Below are 13,144 nucleotides of genomic sequence, written 5' to 3'. Positions count from 1 at the left end.
ATTGGTCAGATGTCGCAGTCTGTTGTGATTGGTGTACCGCTGTCAGCGTGTGTCGAAAAGGTAACGCCCACTACCATAACGAGTTTCAGCTCCGTCTGTCAGCAAGCAGCTAATGAAGACCAGAGACGGGGCTTTTTGTTACAAACCTACGTAGCTTAGTACGGGAAGTAAAGTCTGGAATTATTAACGACTCATTTCAGCTGTTCAGAATCTGTTCCTTCTTTTTGGAGTCAATAACTCCGTTTGCCATGCGCTTTGATTTTTGAAACTTTGCAGACTTTTTACATTCACAAACAGCTCTATAACACACTACATGAAAGGTAATATTTGAAAAACCATAATAGGTGCACTTTAAAAATGACTGGCTTTCATAGAGATTTTTTTTGTTTAATTTTTATTTCCTATTTGTGGTCCCACCAGAACTCGCACACCTGCCATGAGAAAAATTCCAAAGCAAGGGGGTGTGTAGGTCTATTTCTAGAAATAGTGTTTAGATCAGTAATAATTCATATGAAAATCAGATATTATATAATGTATTTTAAACTACGTCTTGCACCTGTTCTACCGTGAAATCAAAAGAAATTATGACACTCTCTGCATGATGCGACACGTTCTGCGACTGAGGTACAGTTTAACTGTCAATTTGTTCCAACCACTTCTCACGTCTCTGATGTGTTCATGTGCTTCTCAGAGTCGGATGTGGCAGACTTTGATGGGCTCAGTGCTCTGCTGTACCGGTTTAATCAGAAATCTACAAGCACAGTGAAGAATGTGATCTCAGTGCGCTTCCGGAGCAGGCAAGCCAATGGTGTTCTGCTTCACGGAGAAGGCCAGAGAGGAGACTACATCACCCTGGAGCTCCAGAGAGGAAGACTTGCACTGCGTCTCAACCTTGGTATGATAAAAGTGAGAGATGTGAATGAGGCAGGAGAAGAGTGAGAGAGAGAGAGAGAGAAAGAGAGAGAGAGAGAATAGCTAGTGTTTAATTCTGCTTACTCCACAACAATTTGCCAATGATTATGCTTTTTTTTTTTTAATTAAAGTACACATGGGTCTCATATCCATAAAACAAGTTAATTCTGGTCATCACTTGTGCTATAGAAGCTATAAACTGTTTCTGCGACCTGCCGCTCTCTTTTCTCTCTTTTTTAAATTAATAAGACAACAAAAATGCAGCTTGTCAAGTTGAAACAACAAAACAGCAAGTCATCTGCCCTTTAGATTGTCCACCTCAATGGTTTCAAATGTAAAAAAAGTGCCCATGAGATGCTAAATATCAATCATTACATAAGCAAAAACCAATAACTGACCGATGTATTAGGTACATTTGTACAGTAGACCTGCTCATTCATGCAATTATACAATTAGCCAATCATGTGGCATTGGTGCAGTGTATAAAATCATGCAGATACTACATGACAAGAAGCAGAAGACCACATCAACTTGGATAGTTGAAGACTGGAAATACTGCCCCGTTTTGATGAGCCTGTACCAGGTGCAGCCTCAGATTCCTCTTCTTGATTGACAGGAATGGAACCTGATGAGATTTTCTGCCATTGCAGCCCATCTGCCTCAAGGTTTGAAATGTTGTGCATTCTGGGATGCTTTTCTGCTTATCACGGTTGTAAAGACTGGTTACTTGAGTTACTATAGCCTTCCTGTCAGCTCAAACCATTCTGGCTATTCTACTTTTATTTGTTGCCCATTCTGTGTAATCTGTAGAGACTGTTGTGTTTGAAAATCTCATGAAATCAGTTGTCTTGAAATACTTAAACCAGCCCATCTTGCACCATTATCAAAGTCACTGAGACCACATTTTTTCCCATTCTGATGTTTGATGTGAGCATTTAACTGAAGCTCCTCAATCATGACTGCATGATTTTATGCTGCATATTGGATGATTGCGTGAATGAGCACAGGTGTTCAGAATAAAGTGGCCAGTGAGTGTATATCCCTAACTATGATGTATTTATAAGGTACAAGAAGTCATTTTTTTCTGCCTAATCAGGGTTAGGTTTCTCAAAAGAATTGCAACACAAAGATCATTGTTAAATAGTACATCCAGCATCACACTGAACCATCTCTTTCCCAGTTAAGATATTCTTAACTTTGCATTGCTTTTGGGAAACTCAACCCAAGACTGTGTGTGTGTCAAATCAGCATGTGATCTGAGTACCTCGCAAATAGTGCTAGTGTTATTGCAGATTGTTTATACTTTGCTGCCATGCCAGCTAGTTTAAAAGGTACATTAATCAGTAGAGCATGGCACGGCAATTTGCAGAAGACAGTGAACATATCGCATCTGGTTTAATAAAATAGATTAAAATGAGCTTTACTGTCTTAGAGCATCTTTTTACCCATTTAGAGTGTTGAGTTTTGCCAGCAAAATCATTTATTATTTTTCCTTTTATAATGTCATTATAACATATAAAAACATTCTCAGAAATTGTATTCTTGGCTTTCAGTGTGACACACATAATGATTACATTTCACAAAATAGAACTTGCATTTTTACAGTATTAGGCATCGATTATGATGTCGATCTAAACTGTTATGCATCCACTCTGCCAATTCTAATTCCTTTCACCATTAAAATAAACCTGAAACATGAGTGAAAATCAGTGTATATAAATTGTGAAAAAAAAATATTGATGCATTTTAGCTAACATTCATGAACAAAAAGGCTGATTGAACAGGAACGAAACAACTTTAATCTCTGCAGTTAGAAAAGATAAAGTCCGCAATTGGTAAAAGCAAGAGTAAACAGATGGTTAATTCTGATGGGTACTTTCATAGGCCTGGCTACTACACTCAAATCTGATAAAATAAAAAAGGGTAGGAAAAAATAAATTTGTAACTGGAAAAAAAACATTGTTCTTTCTTTTACAGTCATTAGTAAATTTGCCACAGAAGCTACAGTAAGAAGATGTTATGTGTCATGAGTGGCGAGTTGAGACTGATGCAGCTGCAGTAAGAGCTTTTATTAAAGAGAGGCATGCAGACAAACCCAAAACGTGAATCAAACTCGTGAACTGAAAACAGGCAGAGGTCAGGCGATCTACAAACAACAATATCAAGGATAATCCAAAAGCATAAACCAGGAACCAAATCAAGATCAAGAACATGATAATTAACACATGGAACACAAATTGTAAAGCCAGGCGGTGAAACACTGAACAATACTGCATGAAGAACAAAGACACACAGGGGGGATATAAATATACAAACTAATCAAAGGGTAAACAGAAACAGGTATGAATGATCAAGACACATTAGTAAGACAACCAATGACAAGACATGGTAGAGACGTGGCAACACAAACAAAGACATAACCTGGAAGCGCAAGCTGTCATGTTTATTGTTAGGCCTAAATTGGCTTAAATACAAGTCTCATTGAATTAGTTGTTACTATAGAAATGATAACCTATTATCACTGGTTACAGTTTATACCGTATAATCACACAATAAAATCAAGAATTCAACAGCACTGTGGTATAAATACAGATACTGTAGTAAACTATAGGCCACGATAAATACTATAGACTATAATATCTACTATACAATCAATACTTCACAACTTCTGTAAGTATTGATGACGATGTAAATTGTGTTAATAATCCTTAGCAGCAGTACGAACATGCAAAGTGACCTGTGTGTATGGTATAATGAGACAGTTTTAAGATTCTTATGGCTTGTGAGAAGTAATAACTGTTCATGAATCTAGTACTTGGCCCAGGTGCTCTGTAACTTTCTCCAAATAGGAGGAAGAATGAAAGGGTAAAGAAAGAGGAATAAGAAAGCGATATGGAAAGAGAAGAGACAGAGCAAATGAATAATGTGAGGTGAGAGTGGAAGACAGTGATAAAGATTGAGAGGACTAGGCAATGGGGAAATGAGGAAGGTGAGGGGAAATGAAAGGATAAGGTGGGTTTGATAAGGGAGAGTGCAAGGGAAAGATAAAAACAGAGAAAGAGACAGACGAGGAAGATGAAGAAGGCACTGATAAGGGAGGAAAATCAAAGTTGTTGAGAGACAGAAGGAAAGTAAGAGTAAAGTAATTAGGCAGGAAGGAGAGTGAGAGTGGAAAATAGGAAGAGAAAATGAAGAAAAAGAATAGTGAAAGTATAGGGTGAGGAAGAAAAATAGAGATTGGATGGAAGATGTATATGAAGAAGAGGGGATTGGATTTTCACTCAATTTAAATTGCAAAAGTGTGGGTGAAGGCAAGTGCATGAAGGAGAGGCTTAAGGAAGCTGTGTGAACAAATGATGGAGGGAGATTGGGGTGGTGGTGTGAATGAGTGCAGAAGGCGAAGTTATGACGAGTGAAGGAAAGACATTACGGTGTGGAGAGTGCTAGTAAATGATGGTATATAGAGATCAGAGGAGTGAGGGAGAGCTGCAATGTTTACAAGAATGAGGGAGGAAAAGGAAGAATGAAAGTATGACAATTAGGGAAGAGAGCAAGAGAACATGAGAGATGCGGAAGGAGACGGAGAGTGAATAAAGGAGGGAGAGAGGAAAAGGGCTAGGGAGATAGATTGTACAGAAGATACATATGCAGAAGTGAAGATTGTATTTTTGCAGAAATATAATTGAAGATGTGAGTGAAGATGAGCGAGTGCAGGAGAGGGATTTTGGGTTTTAGAGTGAATGAGTACAGGGGAAGGACTATGGGGGAGTGGGGTTAATAAATGAAGGAGGAGTGGAGTGAACAAAGGCAGGAGCAGTGTCTGGGGGAGTGAAGTGAACAAGAGTGATTAAGAGGGAGTGGAGTAGTGAAGTAGATGTTTACAGTTACATGAGGCAGAGGTGCTCAGACACTCACGTTTCAACACTGTGCTGGAATCTGTTGCTATAGCAACTCATCCTCACACAGACACACACTCACACACAAGGCACACGTTTAGACGTGCGCAAGCCCAAGGTTTCTGCACAAAATTGTCTGGTATTAGCTGTTCCTCTCCGAGTAGCTGTGATCTTTTTCAAATGCGAGCAGGCAGTTTGAATTTATTGAATTCTATTCAAATGTATCACACATTTTAAAGTCAAATCTGTGATTACTTTCTACTGGAGTTAGAGTTCTGGACTTGTGGGCCACAATATGCAACATAAGTAGAATAGGTAAGAATAATAGTTGTTTTTCCCAAATTTTATGTAAATTGTGGCACCACCACTGATGCTGCTCCTCCTGCCCATATAACTTTTATCAGAACTATGTATTAATACTTGAATGCCCTATTCAGTGGTGAGTGAAAGGGAATTAGCAAACAAAGGTAAACTATTTAGAGTAGCATGCTGTGATAATTATAAAATTCAGCAGGTTCTTACATGTGGGGTTGAACAATCCTGAATCTCCCTGCTTGTGCCTTTATTTATAATTCATATTTGTAACAATCAGATAAATGCCAATGAACATTAGAACACAAACAAACAGTCCTCAGCTGCAGCCGAAGGCAAGCTCCGGCAAGCAAGGGGATCTAAAGCAGACTCATGGTGTATTTTTTTTTTTACTCCTCCTTGGTTGATCATTTGATTTACAACAAATTTGTCCCATCTAGCAAAGAAAAGTTGTTGAGGGTGTTTTCACATTTGGTCCAAGTGGTCTCAGTGGAGTTCCAAGTGGTCTCAGATGGATGAATCAACACTTTTTGTGCATATGTGAACACAATAAATGATCTCAGACCCCTTTAAAACGACCCATCAGCGAACCGTACTCCACCTACAGAGGTTAGTTTGTGGTTCATTTTGTGGTCACCTTCATTTCTGCATTGTGAAACACAGTGGTCTCAGTCCACTTCACATTTGCTTTAGAAAACAACTTGTGGGTTGATGTACATATACAGTATAGCTCCAGTTTCTGTCACCTAACAAAAATTAAGTAAAAAAAAAGCTCAAATGGCTTTTCATGGGGTCATGTGGTCCCACAGCAAATTCAGCAGTGTTAGGTTAAGTTCTGGTATTTTACTTCAATTATGTTTTGCTCTCTCTCTTTTCATCCACAGCCAAATGATAACATCATGTAAAGCAGCATTTTAAATGACACTACCCATAATTCAGTGTAACATCTGTGGCAAAGGAGTTGTGGTGTGAACAACAAGTAGTCTGAGACCTCACCAAAAGAGTCCACTTGCTTTGTAAGCACCAAACCTACTGAGGTCCTTTGCAGCTATTTACCTTTCAGCTCCACCTTAGTATAGTTGGTTTAAAAAGAATTATAAGTCGAATAAATAAATAAATAAACAAACAAACAATAAAGAATTTTTGCACGACAAACTGTAAAATAAAATGAGCTATATCTTGTAACTGCAATATCTGATCCGATTTTTAGGAGAACCCCACAAACAATTCATGCAATTTGACAATAACACACATATGTGTTTGTTGAACACACAATTCCAGATTTAGTACCCCACTTAGTTACTTAAGTTCACTTTTCCAGGAAAGGCTATTCACTAGATTTTGGAACATGTCTGTGGGTGCCCATTCAGCCACAAGAGCATTAGTCAGAACGGACAGTAATGTTGAACGAGAAGGCCTGGGACACTGTCGATGTTCCAGTTCATCCCGAAGGTGTTCAGTGGGGTTGAATTCAGGGATCTGTGCAGGACACTTGAGTTATTCCACTTGAGTTATTCCACACAAACTTGGCAAACCATGTCTTCCTGGACCTCACTGTGCACAGGAGCATTTTCATGCTGGAATATGTTTTGGCTCGCTTGCTCGTGAGTACACATGGTGTATTTGATAGGGCGTAAATTGAAAAGTCACATTAGAACAGGTGGATGGAGACCTCAGCAGTAAGTCATACCCACCTACCCATCTCTCTCTTACTCTAGAACTAATTGCTGACATCTGGTTGAAGTGCTCTTGCTTTTCCTCAGCTTGGTGATGGATACTCTCTCTCTCTCTCTCTCTCTCTCTGTCTCTCTCTCTCTCTCTCTCTCTCTCTCTCTTCCTTGTATGTTTCTTTCACTCTCTCTAATCACAGACGATGCTAAACCCCAGTCCAGTGGTAGACACACTTCAGTGATGTTAGGCAGTCTGCTGGATGACCATCTCTGGCATTCTGTCCTCATAGAGCGTTTCAACAAGCAGGTGAATTTCACAGTGGACAAAGACACACAGCACTTTCGCACACAGGGCCAGGAGGACTCTCTGGAGGTAGACTATGAGGTGAGGATCGCCACCCCACAAACTACACTGGATTAAATCTATTCTAAATCTATTATTATCAATATTGAAATCTTTTCATTATTATTGCCTGATCCAGAGCAATCAGTGGATTTATGGATTATACAATTAATGGATCTTCTCTAAAATGCTGACATCAATAGTCAAATTTCTGACCATCAATGCTGTACTAGTGCAGAAAACTGTTTACTTAATAGATAGCATCTCCATACCTTGTGAATACTGGTGCTCCATTATGTTGTAAAATGCATAAAACAAAGCCAGAGAGTTTTGAATATATTATAATGTCTTAAATATGATGATTATATAATTAAAACATAAAATATTGAATTGCCTTCCAGGGGAGCTTTGTTCCTAGAGTGTGTTCTGTATTCCACAATCAAGCCTTTAATTTAATGATTTTGTAATGATAATTACTACTTGCATTTGCTTAAGTCTAAAATAAGACATTCAGTGCCCTTTCTAAGAAAAAAGATTAAATCTTTTCAAGGAAAATAATTTGATTGTGCAGATTGTATTTTTTTTTTTTTTTTTTTTTTACAGCTGTGGTTTGGCAAGATTCTTTTAAGACACGGGCAAGTGGGAAAACTCATTAGAAAATCTGATTTCCTTTGTAGCATTTGACAGGAGAGTGTTAATTTGTCAGAGGAACTATATTATCATATTATAATATTCAAATGTAGGGCATGCGGCATATTTCTTGTCTTTAATTATTAATCCATTTACCTTGTACTTATTTAGAAATTGCACACACTTACTGTTTCATAAGTCTCCCTTGCTAAATGGTTTGTGGTTTGTATGGAAACTAATGATTTTTTAAAATATAAATTGAAGTTTTTTAAATTATTGAATTTAAATTAGATTTAAAATTGGGTAATGCTATACTCCAATATCCATACTCATTTACCTACACAAAAAAATGTATTTGGATTTGGTAGAGCAGAAACAAAAAGCAAGAGAGAGAAAGACTGTTCATATTCTATAACAAACCAGGAGAGTAAAATAAGCCTTCTTTTGCTTGAGACCCCTGTGACTGCCTAAAAGAGATGCAGTGTTTAGAAAGGCAAATGCTATTATAACAATCTTTTCCCGTAACCAAATTACACCACAGACAGGCACCGGCTAAATTACTAATTTCTCCTACCATGCAGAAGGGTTTATAGCCTCTATTGATCAGGAGAATTGGTGTCTAAACAGTAATCACTGTGATCAACCATGATCACTAAGAAACTGCATCCAGCTTTTTTATAGCTGATTACTGCTCTTCCTTTTATTGAACTTATCCTGCAATTATTTTCCAATCATCTTGCAAGCTAAATAAAATACATTGCACATGCTCTCTTTTAAATTTTATTTAGGGGGCACGGTGGCTTAGTGGTTATTACCTTTGCCTCACACCTCCAAGGTTGGAGGTTAAATTCCTGCCTCTGCCCTTTGTGTGTGTGGAGTTTGAATGTTCTCCCCATGCCTCTGGGGTTTCCTCTTGGTACTCCAGCTTCCTCCCCCAGTCCAAAGACATGCATTGTAGGCTGATTGGCATTTCCAAATTGTGAATGTGTGTGCAATTGTGCCCTGCACTGGGTCGGCATGCCATCCATGGTGTCCCCCACTTTGTGTCCCAAGTCAGCTGTAATAGGATTAGGGGTACAAAAAATGGATGGATGGATGAATGGCTGGAAATCTTATGTAGTTGCATGCTGCCATGGCATTAAATTGGCGAGATGAAACTTTATTTTCTGCCACCCTGTGACTGAACAACACTGATCAGATGTGAGAACAGGATTGCTTTTGTAAAATGATGCTCTGCTCTCTTTTGCCACTGTTACAGGATTGCAGCACAAAGGAACAAAATCTCACTGACAGTTACAATAGTGCTCAAGTGTGGGAACTCTACTTGCAATTTCTGAAGCAATCCTACAACACTCTGTTACGTATTGATTCCATTAAAACTGCAGTCATCAAGCAGTAAAGTTGAAGGAAAGGGAAACAGTGTTGAAAACTTATTAACATAAAGCATGTTCTTTTCTCTTTCCATTTCACCAAATTATGTGTGTTATAAATGTGTAGTATAAATGGTATAAAGGGTTAATACTGTCAAGACCCACAAAATAGCCTTCATCCATCAATCCATCCATCCATCCATCCATCTATGGTTATATCCTACTTTAGAACTGTGTATGTTCATAGGAAAAGGAAAACATGTTTACCATTAACAGGGTTCTTGACTACTGTAAGTGCTCCAAAATGAATTCATCATAATAAAGAACTCATTGTAATTCATAAGAGGACTCTTGGCCTTTGAATGTTCCTCAGAGGATATATGAAAAGCAGCTTAAAATTGCAGTCCAAGCAGTTGTTAATACTACAACAAGAATACTGCAGCCATTTATATGATATACTTTCAAAGATTTCTTAGAAATACTGGGATTCAGAGCACTGCCACACATTGAATCTCATTACTTTATTTGTTTTTGGTTTTTTTATCTCGTTTTTATTTTGATCAAAGCCTTCTCTGTGTGTTGAAATAATACTTAGCTAGCAATCTTTAGTTTTAGCTCTTCATTTACAGCTGTCTAAACTGTAAACTGGCTCCTTACCCAATATGATCGTTGCAGGCAAACAGCTTAAAGCTCATGCTCAGCTTTTGGCTGTTTTCCAGAGTTTTCTAGCAGTGAAATCTGATGGGGTTTTCCAGGCCGCTGCAATTATTTTCTCAGACATTGCCTCATTATTTGAGCTCAGTATATCTTTGTGTTTAGCATCTTGGTCATTCCTGGCATTTGTATGTGTGAATGTGTGTGTGAATGTGTGTGTGTGTGTGTGTGTGTGTGTGTGTGTGTGTGTGTGTGTGTGTGCGTGTGTGATTGTCAACTCAAGCTTAGTTTTGGAGGAATCCCTCTGCCAGGCAAGCCTGGGACTTTTCTGAGGGAGAATTTCCATGGCTGCTTGGAGAACCTCTACTACAATGGAGTCAATATCATCGACATGGCCAAGAGACGCAAACCTCAGATCTACACTGTGGTAGGCTGCTAGGGTTTGCTGTTTTTAGCATATTGTCAACATATTGGAAAAGCAATTACTAGAATTGCTACAGATATAACCCCACGTTAATATAATCTCTATTGTCATACTTACTTGTAAACAAATCTGAGGTCATTTTTTTGTTGTTGTTCGGAAATGTTAAGGATCATTGTGTTATGCCAGTTAGTCACGGATCTACAGTACACACATTTCTGCTTAACTGCAGTGTTAGTTTTTCCTTTCACTACAATGCCAAGTTGAGGAGTGTGTGTGTGTGTGTGTGTGTGTGTGTGTGTGTGTGTGTGTGTGTGGGTGTGGGTGTGAGAGAGAGAGAGAGCGAGATGACAGTTGCTATGTGCACGTAACTGTAATAGTGCCCTTTCTGTGTCTAGTTAACAAATATACTAAGAAGTGAAGCAAGTCATCTTGCTCTTTCTTTCTCTTTGCTGTTTGTTGCTCTCTACCCTTCTCTCTCTGGGTGGTCTTATATATACAGTGGGGGAAATAAGTATTGAAAGCATCAACATTTTTTTTCAGTTCAGAAATTTTCACCAGACATCAGTATTAACTCAAGAAATCCGGAAATCTAAAGAATTCACAACATTAAAGTCCATAAATATAGTTATGTGTAATAAAGTGGAATGACATGGGAAAAAAGTATTGAACATTGAAAAGAATTGAAATATATTTACTGGAAAAAATGTTGATGTGCTCAATGCTTATTTCCCCCACTGTATATTTTTTCTTAACAGTGTCATTACTTATTACTTCTTTAGAAGCCAAGTGTCAAGTACTTTAGTTCCACAGCTTTAAAAGCTGTTGATCCTTTAATTTGTTCCAAGATCCAGCACTTAAAAGCATGCCCTAAATTTTGCTATTTGGCAGTCATTAGTAAACTGTAGGCAGGTTTGTGTTCTTAATTACCAGCCCTGAGAATAGTTCAGCAAATATGCAGCCATAGGACATAAAGGGCAAAGAGCTGAATCATTCCTACATTGAGACCTGAACTGCATGAAGAGTTAATGCTGTGACACTGACCACCTTTGTTCTATTTTTTTCCTATCACTGTCTACTTTACACCCACACTCCAATCTATCTTCTCCATATGCCTTTGCTTTTTGAATCCTCTTATGAATTTACACTTTGTAATTGTATTGCTGTCATGCTGTGACAGATGTCTGCTCTTCTCAACAAACCCCACATTTTCAACCATCTAACTTAATGTCTTCCTCTACCATCCCCTGCTCTCATATTCATAACCTACTTTTTTTATTATTATTATTTCATTATGCTATATTTACTCTTTCATTTATCTTCTATCCATTCTCTGTCTTAGGGTAATGTGACTTTCTCATGCTCCGAGTCGCAGCCATTGGCTGTGACTTTTTTAAGTGCCACCAATAGTTTTCTGGTTTTGCGTACTGATTGGGCAGCAGAAGGTCTGTCCATACGGCTCCAGTTCCGCACCTGGAATCAGGACAGCCGTCTGCTTTCTGTCCCACTGAGTCAGGGCCTGAAGTCATCATCTCTCATCCTGCAACTCAGTGGGGGGCTTTTCCTGCTCACCCTGAGAGGAATCCCACAAGACACGGCTCAAATCAGCACTGGTGAGAGAAAAATTAAATCTATTACATCTACCAATAGCCATACAGACACAATTTATTTAATTTTGAACTTGTGCAAACTTGTCTTTACTCTCATTTTCATTTTGGAATATACACTCAACACACATTTTAATAGGAACACCTCTATCTCTACTCATTCACACAATTATACAATCAGCCAATCATGTGGCAGCAATGCAATGCATACTGTACAATCATGCAGATACAGGTCAAGAGATTCAGTTAATGTTCATATCAAACATCAGAATGGAGAAAAATGTGATCTCAATGACTTTGACCTTGGCATGGTTGATGGTGCCAGACAGATTGATTCGAATATTTCAGAAACTACTGATGTCCTCGGATTTTCACACACACACCAATCTCTAGAGTTTACACAGAATGGTTCGAAAACAAAAAACATTCCAGTTAAAGTGGCAGGTCTTTGGGTGAAGACAACTTGTTGATGACAAAGGTCGTAGGAGAATGGAGAGATTGTTCCAGCTGACAAGCAGACTATAGTAATTCAAATAAACACTCTTTACAACAGTGGTGAGCAGAAAAGCATCTCAGAATGCACAATGTATCGAAACATTGAGGCAGTGTGAGGATCACTGAGGATGAATCTACTGTTTGGGCTAAGAAGAAATCAGCCCCAGCCTTACTTCTTCATACCTTTCTGTTTATTTTTCTTATGATCACTGGTGGCGCTGTTGTGCTCGGTTCCACAAAAATCTACAATAATCCACTTTAAGGCATTTGCTATCAGCTAAGGATGGCAAATAATGACAGTCTCTGAAATGCTAAAGTCTCCATTCCTTATGTGTGCACCAGGTCCAAGTTTGTGTGATGGACAGTGGCACTCGGTGGTGGTAGAGGTCAAAGGTCAGCAGGTCTATCTGACTGTCGACAATCAGAAGTCAGTGGTCATGGAGATCACTCATCTTACCAACAGCTTACAGAGAACAACTGTTATATTTGGAGGTACTGATTAATAAAGACAACACAACAAGATGAACCACAAAGGGTTACTTTTAAAACACACTAAACAGAAATACTTATTTCCTTATTATTTCATCCAGTACAGTATTGTTGTTTCATTTGTAAAGGTTGTACTGTACAGTAAAATCTTAAGATAAATTAATTTGTACTTTAAAATCTATCATCCTGTTAAAATTTAGAAATGGACTCTCCATCACTGGCTTCAACCAATTGATAATGCAGTCCAGAATGACTTCTTCTTTGACAAATTGCCGTGACCTATTGGCTGCTGGCAAGAGAATTGGTTATAAATCACCTCAGAATTGCGTTTGGCCTAATCAAAAG

The 13,144-nt window shown here is 38.4% G+C and overlaps 1 protein-coding gene across 1 annotated transcript in view; it reads left to right on the top strand.

The window, feature by feature from the left end:
• cntnap5l (contactin associated protein family member 5 like) overlaps window positions 1-13,144 on the top strand; it is a 109,089-nt gene that overhangs the window by 61,546 nt on the left and 34,399 nt on the right. The window contains exons 5-9 of the mRNA XM_053635076.1: window positions 692-895; window positions 6,991-7,175; window positions 10,071-10,214; window positions 11,551-11,821; window positions 12,653-12,802. Coding sequence (XP_053491051.1) covers window positions 692-895; window positions 6,991-7,175; window positions 10,071-10,214; window positions 11,551-11,821; window positions 12,653-12,802 — 954 coding nt within the window. The remainder of the gene's footprint in view (window positions 1-691; window positions 896-6,990; window positions 7,176-10,070; window positions 10,215-11,550; window positions 11,822-12,652; window positions 12,803-13,144) is intronic.

Source organism: Ictalurus furcatus, chromosome 10, assembly GCF_023375685.1.
Source record: "Ictalurus furcatus strain D&B chromosome 10, Billie_1.0, whole genome shotgun sequence".
In the NCBI taxonomy this organism is placed as follows: Eukaryota; Metazoa; Chordata; class Actinopteri; order Siluriformes; family Ictaluridae; genus Ictalurus; species Ictalurus furcatus.
This window is presented reverse-complemented; position numbering and strand designations above follow the sequence as displayed.